This window comes from Neofelis nebulosa, chromosome 1 (genome assembly GCF_028018385.1).
Source record: "Neofelis nebulosa isolate mNeoNeb1 chromosome 1, mNeoNeb1.pri, whole genome shotgun sequence".
NCBI lineage: Eukaryota > Metazoa > Chordata > Mammalia > Carnivora > Felidae > Neofelis > Neofelis nebulosa.
This window is the reverse complement of record NC_080782.1, coordinates 11,147,879-11,164,329: the sequence shown is the minus strand read 5'-3', so window position 1 is coordinate 11,164,329 and position 16,451 is coordinate 11,147,879. Positions and strand designations below refer to the sequence as shown.

The 16,451-nt window shown below is 42.4% G+C and overlaps 1 protein-coding gene across 2 annotated transcripts in view; it reads left to right on the top strand.

Moving 5' to 3' along the window:
- The window catches only part of DNAH5 (dynein axonemal heavy chain 5), a 289,955-nt gene that overhangs the window by 230,230 nt on the left and 43,274 nt on the right, over positions 1-16,451 (top strand). For both annotated transcript variants that reach the window (XM_058715840.1, XM_058715830.1), the window contains exons 61-65: positions 1,194-1,331; positions 5,825-5,960; positions 6,758-7,074; positions 7,638-7,793; positions 8,924-9,106. In XM_058715840.1, coding sequence (XP_058571823.1) covers positions 1,194-1,331; positions 5,825-5,960; positions 6,758-7,074; positions 7,638-7,793; positions 8,924-9,106 — 930 coding nt within the window. The remainder of the gene's footprint in view (positions 1-1,193; positions 1,332-5,824; positions 5,961-6,757; positions 7,075-7,637; positions 7,794-8,923; positions 9,107-16,451) is intronic.

Here is a 16,451-nt window from a genome sequence, read left to right as displayed (position 1 = left end):
AGATAGGAAAATGATTTCACTGCCAAAAAACTTTTTCAAGGTAATCTTTTCTTCTGAAACACCCCAGAAAGAATGTGGCCCTTATGGCGGATTACCCCATTAAAGTCAAGTTTAACATTTTGGAGGCTTAAAAAGGAAAAAAAAAATTGATTTCAAAAAATTAGTTACAACGTCTAAATTCCTGTATGCATGGGCTATTTTCTACATCTCTTTTGCTCAAATTGCTTTTGAATATGTCTTTTGAGTCAAATTTAGTAGCTTCCTTAAAACATATACTTTTGATTAGTCACAGCTCAAGGTACCAATTGTTTTAAGGAAGGCGAACGATACATGAAAACTACAGCAACTACATCAAGATCACCACGACTCACATTTATTTTTAGTGAATAATCCTGTTCCATCCTTTATCTTGGTTTAACATTCTCATCAACAGTGAGGAGTCCTACTAGGCAGATGCTTCTTAATATTCTGGTTTTTCTTTCTCTACAGTTCTTAATATTACAATGTGCTATAAGGTACCTATATGCATTTAATATTGCAATGCTTTCATCTCAGGACTGGCAAACTCTGGCCCACAGGCCAAATCTAGCCCAAACCTGTATTTGTATGGCTTGTGAAATAAGGAGAATTTTTACATTTTTTCTTTTTTTTTTTTTAAGTGTATCTATTTTGACAGAGACAGAGATAGCATCAGTGGGGGAAGGGCAGAGAGAGAGAGAGAGAGAGAGAGAGAGAGAAAGAGAGAGAGAGAGATTCCCAAGCAGGCTCTGCACTGCCAGCACAGAGCCCAACGCACAACTCAAACTCACGAAGCCATGAGATCATGACCTGAGCCAAAACCAAGAGGCGGGCGCTTCACTGACTGAGCCACACAGATGTCCGGAATTTTTGCATTTTTACATGGCTTTTAAATAAGTGCCTGAACAATAGCCTTGATTTTGCCTCTTACCCCAAATGTCTAAAATATTTACTATCTGACACTTTAAAATTCTCTGACTTCTAATGAATTATAATTTTCTGCTTAGAAACATTTATATCAAGTCCACATTAAGGTTTGATCTTGACTGAATGCAGCTTGAGAAGACTCTAGGGGTAGAACAGAGAAGAGATATGAGCACCGCCGAGTTCTCTGACTCTGAGATGCTGGCGGCTTGGTTTGCCGTGCATCCTTCACCTTGATGTGTCCTGTGCAGGCCAACTTGGTGGTGCAGGAGAATCGCTACGTCTTGGCCATGCAGGATCTGCAGAAGGCCCAGGCCGAGCTGGACGACAAGCAAGCAGAGCTCGACGTGGTGCAGGCCGAGTATGAACAGGCCATGACTGAAAAGCAGGTAACTGTCCTGTGGCCTGGGAGGGACCTTCGTACACCAACGTGGCTCTTGTAAACCCTTTGTTCCTTTGCTGCCTTCTCTCTCCAAGGGTTTGGTTCCCAGAAGGGATTGATTTTGCGTAGACACGATACATATACAACATATAATCCGTCACTAAGCCCTGGAGTTTGTTCCTAACACACGCCAGGGTCCTTGTTGAGAGGTCAGGATGGTCAGCCAAGATAGGAGTAGGTTCTGGAACATAAACATTCTGAGTCTCCTTACTGATGGCAATGGCACAGCACCTCATGAGGCACTTTCTGTTATGGTTTTCAAATCCTGACCTCCCACTTCATCTCATTTAACCTTTGAAACAATTTTGCAAGGGATGCAAGGTGGATATTTTAATTCTCACTTTGGAGATAGGAACTGAGGTCCAGAGGGTGGCTCCGGGTCTTGGGCTGGACAGTCTGGACTAGACCTTGCCCTTCTGGTGTCCACTCCACCGTCTTCTCAGCCCGTGCATACTTTGCAGCTGGAGGACCTTTCAGAAGCTGGGTTCATACATTTCTGAGCCACTAGGCAACAACAACTTCTTTATCTTACTTATCCTAATTCCAGTTCCACTGGGGACTCTTTGCTGCTGGAAATGCAGGCAGCGTTAATGCAGACCTAGTGTAGCTTATGCTACAGAGCTCCTCACTTGTCCAGGCTTCTAGGAGCTGGGGTTCCTGGGATTTGTAGTGTTTTAGGGGAAGGGAAACCGGGTTATGACTGGCAAGCATTTGTGTATAAGCATAGAGAAAATGCCTAGAAGTGTCAGAGGAAAGGCACCAGAGTTTCTAAGTCACCGGGACTTTGTAGTGATTTTTTTCCCTCTCAGTCTAAATACATAGGGTTCACTTGGGTGTTTTGTATTTGTGAAAAAAAATCTCTAATTGTCTTCTTTTTAAAAAAAAATTTTAAGTTTATTTGTTTGAGACAGAGATAGAGCAAGCAGGGGAGGGGCAGAGAGAGAGGGAGACAAATATTCCCAGGCAGGCTCCGTGCTGTCGGCAAAGGGCCTGATGTGGGGCTTGAACACACAATCTGTGAGATCATGACCTGAACCTAAACCAAGAGTTGGCCACTCAGTCCAATGAGCCACCCAGGTGTCCCTCTAATACTTTTGTTAAAGTGGACCGCCCCCCCCCCCCCAACAGATTATATAAGCTTCTGGCCCCATAAAATCTGTATCTGCCTCTGATAAATCCTGTATTTGTTAAATAAGAGGTAGATTCGCTCTGTTCTTTCCTTGATGATTTTCTGGAGTTTCCTCCTGCCCCTTCTCAGTCCTCTCTTGTCGGGATTGAGACTCCTCCTCTGGTAGTCCATTCTCTTATGGGAGTCCCATCAAGGGAACTTAGATAAACACTTCAGTTTCACTATATGCAGAACGAGTGATACTTTTGCTTAAAGATAAATCGCCGGAAAGCAAAATAAGAGCTTTTTAGAAATTTTAGAGAAGTAATTACGTAACCTATTTGGGTTTGTTAATTATGCTCTGTGAGATTCACTTATCATAATATAAGGAGACAATTAGCATCACAATTTGAAAGCGCCTACTTCAGAAACTATGGGGAAGGCATGCTCATTTCTACCACGTTGGACCCTCACCTATGTTGGGAGGTGCTACTGAATACACTAAAAATATTTTACGCCTCATTTTATTATGTTTCAGTTGTAACATTTTTGCATTAATTCATTCAATATGCTTTTTTGGTTTTGAGCGTCTGCTGTTAGGACCGTACAAGACCTGCTCCCGTAGAGGCATGGCTCTGACTTGAAAACTTGTTTCAACAAATGCCAAGCTTTTAAATTAAAAAAAAACACAAAATCTGGCTGTGAGTGTATCTACCTCCCACACGCTGGAGTGAATCTGACCGTTAGTCTTTTTGTGACTCCTTCCTCCTGCATAGGGCTCCTTGAGAGTCCAGGAGGCCTACAGGCTTATGGAAGGCAGGGAGGGGCAGGGCACCCAAGCCCACAGTTCATCATGGTCAGATGGATAAGCTCACGACTCAGGCCTGTGTGTCCCCTGAAGAAGTGTGTGCCCTGCTCCTCTCTGCACAGGGCAGTGCCTTTTTGGGGACCCATTTCCCTAGGCCCTCTGGACAGCTAGTCACTCTCTGGGAGTACTAACAGACAGTGGGCTGGGACACTGCCCAAAGAACCCAGGGGACTCTGCTCCCTACCCCCGCCAAGCTCGGGGGTGGGTGGGGGGAGCTGCTTTAACGCTCATGAATCTGCTCCTCTCTCTTCCCTGTACCCTCATCCCCTAAAGGAGTGTGGGGTCCCAGAAAAAAAAAAAGCCAGAGAGGAGGGCCCTGGCCATTTTCTTATTTGGCCAACGGGGAGTTGGGATGATGAAATTCAGGAAGACAACCTGATCTTTTTTTTTTTAAAGTTTATTTATTTTGAGACAGACAGAGAGAGTGCAAGTAGGGAAGGGGCAGAGAGGGAAGACAAAGAGAATCTCAGGCAGGATCTGCACTGTTAGCTCAGAGCCCGGCCTGGGACTTGAACTCTTGAACCGCGAGATCATGACCTGAGCCAAAATCAAGAGTCTGACGCTTAACCAACTGAGCCACCCAGGTGCCCCAAGACAACCTAATCTTAAAAATAGCTTTTACATGAAAAGTTTGTTTTCAGAAATAAGTGATGCAATGTCATACTTCCCAGCTGATATCTTTCTTCTTGGGGAGAAACAAACAAATATGGGTCATATAGATGTGGGGGTGCACCCCAGCTGGGTTTTAGGTTTTCTGCATTAACTCTAGGGGGAAAGGAAAACAGAGCAGACTAGAATCCCAGAGAACAAACTAGAATAAATATCTTGCTTTTGAAAAACACTGTATTGGGTTGTTATTACAAAAGCAACTGGTGTTCCTTGCAGAAAATACACATAGGTAATCCTGGAAATGAACTCTAAAAGTTGATTTTATTTTTTTATTATTATTATTTTTTATTTTTATTTTTTAACGTTTATTTGTTTTTGAGACAGAGAGAGACAGAGCATGAATAGGGGAGGGTCAGAGAGAGGGAGACACAGAATCCGAAACAGGCTCCAGGCTCTGAGCTGTCAGCACAGAGCCCGACGCGGGGCTCGAACCCACGGACCACGAGATCATGACCTGAGCCGAAGTCGGCTGCCCAACCAACTGAGCCACCCAGGCGCCCCTGAAAGTTCATTTTAAATAAAGAGCAAAGTATTTGCTGTCTGAACATATTCCTTGATTTTTAATATGTTTTAAAAATATATGCAAAATATAACATTTAAAAATATAATTCAACACATAACTGCTTTATAAGTTGAATTTTTAACTTAGTCATATATCATGAATATCTTTCTTAGTTATAAAAATTTTCACAAGATAGTTTTTAATGGCTTCAGAGTATTTTTATTCACTGGCACACCAAAATTTATTTAAATAATGCTCTATTTTATTAGACATTTAGTATATATAACATATAAATATATACTATATTATGTGTAACATATGCATATGTTTTATTTATTTATTTATTTATTTATTTTTAATTTTTTTTTTTAAACGTTTATTTATTTTTGAGACAGAGAGAGACAGAGCATGAACGGGGGAGGGGCAGAGAGAGAGGGAGACACAGAATCGGAAGCAGGCTCCAGGCTCTGAGCCATCAGCCCAGAGCCCGACGCGGGGCTCGAACTCACGGACCACGAGATCTTGACCTGAGCCGAAGTCGGACGCTTAACCGACTGAGCCACCCAGGCGCCCCCATATACATATGTTTTAAATGAACTTCAGTGACTGGTCCTGTAGCTAAATCTTTAACTATTTCACTATTACTTCATACATATAAGTCTTTATAAGTAGAATTAGCAGTTGTCTCAGAGAGAGGCCCATTTGTTTCTAAGAACTGAGCACTGAGTGGCCACAGCATGTGGAAGTCTTTTATTGTCATGCAGAGTGCCAGGGAGGGACTGGCTGAGCCAGGTGTCACTGGGATTTGTGAGCGAGCCTCAAAACACCACAGTCTGGGGATAATCTGAAGTTTCACCTAAAGAAAAAGGAGAAGTGGAGTTAGATAAGGCAATAATGGTGCTAGAATTTTAACATGAGAAGTATTCCTGATTTTCAAGCAAAGATATGTATTTTTTTTACTTTTCTTTGTGCTTTATGAGATTAGTAAGTATGCTTGTATTTTATTTCTATTCTTATAGGGAAGTCATAAATGATGCAGATCTCTATTATCTCTTAGTTATTAACACGTGGGGAGAGTCTGACCCGTTGGCTTGGGACCCTACATGAAGGTTTATAAGAGACAGTCTTTGGCTGACACAGGCACAAAGGCATTGAATCTTATGCTTCCTAGGAAGTAAATGGCTCCCGGGTCTCAGAAGGGCAGATAATATATAATGGTTTAAAATCATAGTTTTGAGCCAGAGGCTGTATTTTTCTGAACATAAATTTCCTTCTGATTATGGCCCTTTTTAGACCTTGCTCGAAGATGCCGAGAGGTGCAGACATAAGATGCAGACCGCCTCCACACTGATTGGTGGCTTGGCAGGAGAAAAGGAAAGGTGGACGGAACAAAGTAAAGAGTTTGCTGCACAAACAAAAAGACTTGTAGGTATGTATGCAAGTTCCTTTACTGATCAGATTATATGTTGACCACGGTAGGGAGTTAGCAAAGTGAAACTTTTATCAGAATACAAACCAACATTCTAGTACTTCAAATTCCTGTGTGTGTGTGTGTGTGTGTGTGTGTGTGTCCAGATATTTCAGAAGGATGAATATTGGTCTGGCATCTATGCAACCCTGAGTAGATGTATAATGACCTTCAACATCTTATCAGGTCGTTTTTCAATTCCCTTATGAGCGAATGGTCATACTGATCAAGGTCACTTTGAATGGAGGCTCTGTCTTCTGAAGTTGTGTATCTCTTAGATTCCAAGGTCATACTCTTACATCCAACAAGAGTCGAAATAATCTAGTGCTTGACACTAGCAGGTATCACTTGACGGACCATTTGGACCCTGTTTAACAAGAAACCAACCTACTTCTTATTCACCAAGGCACAGCAACATGGTTACAGTTTGGTTTCTGGAAGTTAGTTTAAAAGAATGTTTGCCTTTGGAGTGCCTGGGTGGCTCAGTCGATTAAGCGTCCAACTTTGGCTCAAGTCTTGATCTTGCGGTCGTGAGGTTTAGCCCCTGGTCAGGCTCTGTGCTGACAGCTTGGAGACTGGAGCCTGCCTCGGGTTCTGTGACTCCTCCCTCTGCCCCTCCCCCACTGGTGTGCGCCTTCTCTCTCTCTCTCTCTCTCTCTCTCTCTCTCTCTCTCTCTCTCAAAAATAAATGTTAATACTCTGCACAATTACAAGGCTGATTATAAAATACTTCAGTAGTGTATTGTTTTCCGTTTTAGGGGATGTGTTGTTGGCTACAGCTTTTCTATCTTATTCTGGTCCATTTAACCAAGAGTTTCGCAATCTGCTGCTAAACGACTGGCAGAAGGAAATGAAAGTCCGGGAAATCCCATTTGGAGACAGTCTAAATCTCAATGAGATGTTGATTGATGCCCCTACTGTTAGTGAATGGAACCTCCAGGGTCTGCCAAATGATGACCTATCCATTCAAAATGGAATTATTGTCACAAAGGCATCTCGCTATCCTTTGTTAATTGATCCACAGACTCAAGGGAAGATCTGGATTAAAAACAAAGAAAGCCGGAATGAACTCCAGGTAATTTGAGTTCAAGTATATTTATGTTACTGGTCAAGTTTTATTGTCTCTGATGAGCAGGAGTCCGAGAACAAAGAAATATTTGAAAATAGTAGAGTTGTAATCCTCATAGAGCAATAACAGATGCAAGCCTAAAATCTGATATTAAGATCTTTTCTAAAAATTGTTTTTACATTTGTGTTGATCTCTACTGATGCCATCTTTCAAAGGTTGCAGACTCTCTTCTATTAGAGCCTAGAACTCTCCATGATGAACAGAGCAGGGTGGAGTTCCATCACACTGAGTATACAGCACTTTACAAGGACACATCATGATTATTCCATTATTATTTATCACCAAATTGATGGTGGTAGTGAGAAGACAGGTTGCGCGGGGGAAGAACAGTTTGCTAAGGAAAAGGATGGAAACGGTTTAAGCTTTCTGTATAATTTCACCAAGAATGGGTTCCAGATAAGGATTTCTAAAAATCTCTGCAATAGACTGCTGGAGCACCATTTAGTATTTGTCATCTCTGCACCTTGCATCATGATACTGTGAAAGCAACTCTTGGATCCTGTTCCTAGATCACATCTCTAAATCACAAGTACTTCAGAAACCACCTGGAGGACAGTCTTTCTCTTGGAAGGCCCTTGCTTATTGAAGATGTTGGAGAGGAACTAGACCCAGCACTGGATAATGTTTTGGAGAGAAACTTCATTAAGACTGGGTCTACATTTAAGGTCAGTTAGACCTATTGATAATGGTGTGTAGAGCCATAACCATGAGGCCAGGTCAATGTGACATAGATGGAATTTTCTCAATAGGCAGGAATTCAAATTTGAGTCAGTGCAAGAGGCATTTGCTTTTCTCCTCTCCACTTCCTGAGTTGGGATCAAAGTGTTCAAAAGCAGTCCTTCTAGAGATATCTACTTCACTCGTGTGACAGAATCTGACTCCATTTTGGTGGTTGACTGTGGACATGTTTCAAAACCCACCATGCCCCTCACCCTTTCTGTCCCAAATCTGGGCAAGCTGATAAGAAAACCTGGGGCTCTCTCCTTTGGCAGTGGTGGGACATTCAAGCCATGCGGTCCTCTGTTCACGCCCTGTGTGGGGACTCTCATCCTACCCCTACGCCCTAGCCACTAGCTGTTTTTTTCCTATTGTCTCAATCAATTTTTGGGACCTGTTTGGGAGCCCACCTTAATCTTCCCCCAAATCTCCATACGTGAGCAATAAACCTTTTCATTCCCTTTTGGTGCCTGTGTGATATCATCAATCTTGACCTCTGAACCAAATTTTGGGTAAAGAATCCATCTCACTTCTGTGGTACGATCACACCACTTTTGGTGCAAAATTCTACATTTATGATATATATTGGTGCACATTGAACTCCCTCCCTCCTTCTTCCCTCCTCCTTCCCTTCCTCCTTCTTCCCTCCTTCTTCCCTCCTTCTTCCCTTTCATCCTAGTGGTTTGAAGCCCTGTGAATGCCCAATGACCTCTTCTTTTTCAGTTTACGAATACCTCTAGTTACATAATTGTTTAAAGCAATGCTTGATCCCGTGCAAAAAAGGACACGGTAAGGTGCATTTGTTTTACCACTTTCATGTTATTTATTTATTATTTTTTAAGTTTATTTATTTATTTATTTTGAGAGAAAGAGAGAGAGGGAGTGAGTGATCAGGGGAGGAGCAGAGAGAGAAGGAGAGAGAGAATTCCAAGCAGGCCTGGCAATGTCAGCACAGAGCCCGATGCGGGCGGGGCTTGAACTCACAAACCAGGAGTTCATGACCGGGTCTGAAAGCAAGAGTCGAATGCTTAGCCAGATGAGCCACCCAGGTGCCCCGAACTTTATTTTTATAATAAAGGTGAAAGTTGGTGACAAGGAGGTAGATGTGATGGATGGCTTCAGACTCTACATTACCACCAAACTGCCCAATCCAGCCTACACCCCTGAGATAAGTGCTCGCACCTCTATCATCGACTTCACCGTCACCATGAAAGGTCTGGAAGATCAGTTACTGGGGAGAGTCATCCTCACAGAGAAACAGGTGAGTGAAGCGTGACCATCTCCTTTTCTGCATTGTGTTGTGATTCTTTCATTGGCAAAAATAACATGATAAAAGTTGTAGTGGGATTGAGTCCCCCCTTTTTATTCCTATGTTCTTCCCTGTATTAATTTCCAAGTATCTTAGGTAATTACTAATCGATTAGCCCATATGTTTTATCTGTCTCATAAATCACATTAATCAATTGATTTTGTGTAGACTAATGATGTAACTATGAGGCTGTCAGCCTCAGACTCGGCATCATTATTCTGGTCTTATTTTGCTTTATTTTTCTGAAGTTTGCTCTATTGTGAGTTCTACTCACCTGTTCACTTTTAGGTTTCCAGGATACAGTGAGGTTTTGCTTTCATTTGATTCATGATTATGCTTTTGGAATCTAAAATTAAACCTTTGTACCAGATCACACACCACATTCTCAAGTCTCATTTGTTACCTAAGAGAGCTCTGTGTGTGATCTGACATGACAGACATTTGGGGCCTCAGAGCTTCACCGAGTGCCTTTTGGAGGCTGCTGGCTTAGTTATGCTCTGCTAGTATAACTCCATGTCTGTTTTCTCTACCTCTGTTGTGCGGAATAACTTCATAATCAACAAAAAATGGCCACTAATTGGTAAACTTCCTTGTTTTGAGTCAGTATTTTCTCTAGGGAGCATGTGAGTCTTAAAAGAATCTAGAGGGTTTCTTTTTTTTTTTTTTTTTTTTTTTCAACGTTTTTTATTTATTTTTGGGACAGAGAGAGACAGAAGACAGAGCATGAACGGGGGAGGGGCAGAGAGAGAGGGAGACACAGAATCGGAAACAGGCTCCAGGCTCCGAGCCATCAGCCCAGAGCCTGACGCGGGGCTCGAACTCACGGACCGCGAGATCGTGACCTGGCTGAAGTCGGACGCTTAACCGACTGCGCCACCCAGGCGCCCCACTAATCTAGAGGGTTTCAATAGGACTGCTTTAGTAAAACCGTATGAACTCTCAAAGTTGCTGTTGATTTTCTCCTGGCTTCATTAGCAATGAGGAGTCCAGTTTACTTTATAGCGCCTTCTACACCGACCTAATGGCTTATTTACGTTAAAATTATTGGCAAAATCTTTGGAATCTGTCCTTCACATTATTTTGATTATTATTATTATTATTATTTTTGTATGTTTCATGCTTGGTCTTCTGAGTCCTGTATGTTGATCTCTTTTTTTTTTATGTCCATCCTCCCACCCTTTTCTTTTCTTTTCTTTTTCTTTTAAAAATACTTTCTTTTTATTTTTTAGTGGATACTGCATAAATCATAGAGTCATATGGTTGGAAGTTGCATAGAGTCATATGGTTGGAAGGTTCAATCTGACTTTGTAGATTTGTGTGGTTAGTAACCTCTGTATGGCAGGAACTGATGCCAGAGTTCTGACCACAGACTTGAAGTCTCTCGAAGTAATGACAGCCTTCAGACTACGTGCTTGCTTATTTTTGGAGCCTCAGTAGAGGTGGTTGGGAAGCTTAGTGCTGCCATACCGTTACTTGAGGAAGGACTGGGATTCCTGATCAACAGCTTGTGGTGTTGAGCAGGGAACCCCGACAGTCTCTGGGGCAGCATCTGTTCACCATATCTTAGGCTGCTCTCACCTGTGGCATTGGCTTCAAGGAGATAAGGGGCCCTGATGGCAGTTTGAATAATGTACTCGTCTTTGGTTTTCTCACATTCAGCTGCGATGAATATAGTCTCCTTGGAAGAAATAATTTGGCCTGACAGATTTTGTTTGCAACAAAACAGCTCCGCAGCCATAATTGTTACAATAGAAGTTTGAGATGAAGTGAGGAACACTTTAAACTCCTTTGAAGACTTTGCTTTTAAAACTTTTATTTAAATGTTTTTATTTATTTTTGAGAGAGAGAGAGAGAGAGAGAGAGAGCGCGCGCATAAATGGGGGAGGGGCAGAGAATCCCGAGGGGAGCGGGCTCTCTGTTGTGCGGAGCCTGACACAGGACTCGAACTCACAAACCTTGAGATCATGATGTGAGCTGAAGCCAGACGCTTAACCGAGCCACCCAGCCACCCCAACTCCTTTGAAGATGTGAACAGCCTTGAAAATCCAATATGGATCCCAAGCTGGGCTTTTTCTTACCTCCTGGAAAGGTATCTTGAGTATCTTGAGAAAATTACTCCTTTACTGTTGTCTCCTGATGAGAATCCATTCCAGCCTCACAGTAGATAATTCTTAGAAAAAGTATGGCCATAGGAACGTGACTCTTACTCTTATAATATCAGAGGGTCCCTTACTCTGAACCACATTATTATAGAACATGTAACCTATTTTTTTTTTTTTTTGAGAGAGAACTCAAGTGAATGAGGGGCAGAGAGAGAAAGGGAGGGAGGGAGAGAGAGAGAGAGAGAGAGCAGCAGAACTCACCCAAAGCAGGGCTTGTGTTTACCTAAGGTCGAGCTCATGCTCACCCAAAGCCAAGCTCAAGCTTACCTGATACAGGACTCGAACTCATGAACTGTGAGATCATGACCTGAACCGAAGTCAGATGCTTAAGATGGAGCCACCCAGGCACCCTAACCTGTATTTTCTTTCCTCTAATGCAAGGTCTCATGCAAGAAGTGAGCTGGTGGGCTTAATTTTGATGAATTTTAATTCATTTAATTTTTGATTAATTTTAATTCATTTAATTTTTGATGAATTTTAAGTAGTACACTTCTTGCAAGCAGCCATTTCTTTTTTTTTTTTTTTTTTAATATATGAAATTTATTGTCAAATTGGTTTCCATACAACACCCAGTGCTCATCCCAACAGGTGCCCTCCTCAATACCCATCACCCACCCTCCCCTCCCTCCCACCCCCTATCAACCCTCAGTTTGTTCTCAGTTTTTAACAGTCTCTTATGCTTTGGGTCTCTCCCACTCTAACCTCTTTTTTTTTTTTTTCCTTCCCCTCCCCCATGGGTTTCTGTTAAGTTTCTCAGGATCCACATAAGAGTGAAACCATATGGTATCTGTCTTTCACTGTCTGGCTTATTTCACTTAGCATCACACTCTCCAGTTCCAACCACGTTGCTACAAAGGGCCATATTTCGTTCTTTCTCATTGCCACGTAGTATTCCATTGTGTATATAAACCACAATTTCTTTATCCATTCATCAGTTGATGGACATTTATGCTCTTTCCATAATTTGGCTATTGTTGAAAGTGAGCAGCCATTTCTTTTGTAGCATCTAGTCCTCTCACCGCATTCCTGCGTCAGCTCACATCGCCGAATCTTCTCAGCCTGGGTGGTGGCAAGTGGATCTGAGTTGATATCTGGATCCTTCGGGGCATTTCTTGAAATTGCGTAACTCATTTGAAAAGAGCCAACAGATACAAAAAGTGTTAAGTCTGAATTGTTCCTTTGACCTCAGTGACAAGGCAGTCTTTCTAAACATGATCGCTTTTTAGGTAATTATTATATACACGATACCAATATAGAATGTTATAGAGCCAAGGGGGGCTATCAGAAGCCAGGAAGACCCCAGCAGTAAGAAGTTGGTGTTGGCCAGGGTGGGGAGGGGGCGCTGGGGTGGCTCAGTCAGTTAAACGTCGGGGTCTCGATTTTGGCTCAGGTTCATGAGCTGAAGCCCCGCCTTGGGCTCTGCGCTGGCTGTGCAAAGCCTGCTTGCGATTCTCTCTCTCCCCCCTTCTCTCTCCGCCTCTCCCCTGTGTGCTCTCTCTCTAAATAATAAATAGACATTAAAGAAAAAGAAGTTGGTGTTAGAAAGCGTCTTCCTTTACGCATGGAGCTGAAATGAAGGGTATTCTTTACAGTCACAGTAACTTAAACCTTCACTGGTCTGTCGATTCTTCTTGTGCAAGGTGGCTTGGGACAGTACCTTATGATACCAGGGATTCTTTGAATCCATAAACCCACCAGCTGTCCAGTGTCTTGGAGATACAGGTAGTGCGATCTGGTCTTGTGAGTGCTCGGCCGGACAGCCTGCTGGAGCCTCGGGTTTGTTTGCTTCAGAAATGAAGGGAGGGGTGCCTGGGTGGCTCAGTCGGTTAAGCGCCAGGTCATGATCTCATAGTTCGTGGGTTCAAGACCCACGTCAGGCTCTGTGCTGACAGCTCGGAGCCTGGAACCTGCTTCAGATTCTGTGTCTCCCTCTCTCTCTGCCCCCTGCCCTGCTCACACTCTGTCTCTGTCTCTGTCTCTGTCTCTCAAAAAGTGAATAAACGTTAAAATAATGATGACGATGATGATGATAATAATAATAAACCAGCAGCAACAACAACAACTTCCTTGGATTCACTCTCACCTTGCCCCCAGAGAACAAGACAGAAACTCAAAGAGAACTGTATACTATTAGGAGAAAAATACTAACATAGATTAACTGCATTTACTGGCCACACAACACAGGGCTTCAGGGCTCACCTTATTCAGAATCCTAGATGAGCGAGCAGGTCCAGCACTTAATTTCCTTCGGAGGTGGAAGAATCACTCAAACTCAGTGGAACCGAGAGGAGAAATAATGTAACGAAGCCCTGAACAGACGTCGGTATCATGAGCTCACTGGTATGGAGAACAAATAAGTCTGAGTTCTCTTGCTTAATCTTTCTACTGTAACCCCCAGTGTAAGATGCAGAAGAGATGGAGCCTTTGGGAACGAAAGCCTGGGTGATCCATGAGAAAGGAGGGCTCTCGAGGGCCATCGTCTGTTTCCTTTCACTGATTTCAAAACCGTGGTTACAGATGCAGTTTATGTACACAAATAATTTTAGTTTTCATTTGCGTCTTTGTTGAGCCATTTAATTTTTGATCATTTAATTAATAGTATGTTTCATGAAATCATCCTGAATCACTACTGTACTTTCTTACTCACTTGGTGGATGCTTTTCTTATTATCACAGGTTAATTTAAAAAAAAAAATACATCCTGTATTAATTGTTTAAAATTTTTTTTTAATGTTTATTTATTTTTGAGAGAGACAGAGACAGAATGTGAGTGGGTTAGGGGCAGAGAGAGAGGGAGACACAGAACCCAAAGCAGGCTCCAGGCTCCTAGCCGTCAGCACAGAACCCGACGCGGGGCTCGAACTCACAAAGCTGTGAGATCATGACCTGGGCCGAAGTCGGACGCTCAACCGACTGAACCACCCAGGCGCCCCACAGGTTAATTTCTTTTAATGTTTATTTATTTTAGAGAGAGAGAGAGCACACACATGAGCAGGGGCAGGGCAGAGAGAGGAAGACAGAGGATCTGAAACAGGCTCCACACTGACAGCAGAGAGCCTGATGCAGGGCTTGAACTCAGCTATGACCTGAGCTGAATTCAGACACTTAACCTACTGAGCCACCTAGGTGCCCCTTATTATCACAGTTTATGTAAAACATTTACACGACAGCCTTAGTATATAGAATACATAGCACAAATGTCTACCTCTGTGTGTGTGTGTGTGTGTGTGTGTGTATGTGTGTGTGTGTTGAAATAATCCCTTTGGTGGGAAAAATGCTTATAGACAAAATGATTTTGATTAATTTTGCTCCTTATTATTATATTTATTATCTTTATATTTTGCTTCTTCTTATTATATATTATATCTTCTTATATATTGGGGGACGTAAGTTATGGTTCAACAGAACTATGTCTAAATCAGCCATACAAATGAAACTAAACCCTTATCCCCAAAGAGGTTTTCCATTTTAAAAGTCTGAATGAGGGATGCCTGGGTGGTTCAGTCCATTAGGTTAAGCATCGACCTCGGCTCAGGTCATGACCTCACGGTTCATGAGTTCAAGCCCCACATTGGGCTCTGTGCTGACAGGTCAGAGCCTGGAGCCTGCTTCAGATTCTGTGTCTCCTCTCTCTGTCCTTCCCCAACTCACGCTCTGTCTCTCTCTTAAAAACAAAGAAACATTAAAAAATTTTAAAAAATAAATGAAAAATAAAATCTTGAATAAATTGTTCTACTTTCCTTCAGAGATAACTTTATCTTTTCCATAACTATTGTCCCATTGTAGTGTTTGGTCATTTACCTACTATTTGGTACATGACAGGTTGCTTTCATAATTCCAAATTGCGTTGAGAAAGAATGAAATCGTGCCATTTGCAGCAACGTGGATGGAACTGGAAGGTATTATGCTAAGTGAAATAAGTCAGAGAAAGATATCATGTGTGGATCTTGAGAAAGTTGACAGAAGACCATGGGGGAAGGAAAGGGGGGAAAAATAGTTACAAACAGAAAGGGAGGGAGGCAAACCATAAGAGACCCTTAAATACAGAGAACAAACTGAGGGTGGATGGGGAAGTGGGGGAGAGGGGAAAGTGGGTGATGGGCATTAAGAGGGGCACTTGTTGGGGACGAGCACTGGGTGTTGTATGGAAGCGATGAACCCTGGGAATCTATCCCCAAAACCAAGAGCACACTTTACACCGTATGTTAGCCAGTTTGACAATAAGTCATATTAAAAAAAAAAAAGAAACAGAAAACAACAACAAAAAATCCAAATTGCTTTAAATTTTACTATTTACTTTAGGGTATATTATTTTGTCAGTTTTAATCTTTGGGGGGAAATGTACTCCTTAGCCTCACTGTAATTCTTTGGGGATGTAGGTGGTTACTTTATTTTTTTTATTTTTTTAAAAAAAATTTTTTTTTCAACGTTTATTTTATTTTTTGGGACAGAGAGAGACAGAGCATGAACGGGGGAGGGACAGAGAGAGAGGGAGACACAGAATCGGAAACAGGCTCCAGGCTCTGAGCCATCAGCCCAGAGCCTGACGCGGGGCTCGAACTCACAGACCGTGAGATCGTGACCTGGCTGAAGTCGGACGCTTAACCGACTGCGCCACCCAGGCGCCCCAATAGGTGGTTACTTTAAATGACAAAGTGATTGGTGTTAACAATGACATTGAATTGACCACAACCATCTCAATAATGTTCAAGTTTTAACTTGCTATTTTTTAAAATCGGGAATTGAATAATTTGCCCCTTTGTCCACATTATAGTAACTGTTGCTCTTGTGAATGATGGCTTTCATAAGCAACATGGCGGCTTTTAGTACTGATTCCATAGCTCTCAAGTGGAGATGAGAGTGGAAATGTAGGTTGTAATAAGTCTTGCAAACTGTGTTGAGAATTTTGGACCTTTCAAAACAGCTGAGGGAAGGAGCAGGAAAGGGGGTGATGGCAGAGAAGGGGGTGAGCAAGGAGACCAATTATGGAGAGTAGTCCATGAGGAATAATTAAAGCCTAAACCAGGGCAGTGGCTATGCAAATGGAAGAAATGGATGGAGGAAGAAAACATATTATGTTGGAAGAACTGATAAGACAGGGGGTGGTTTATGGATTTGACAGCCCCATGCTCTGTC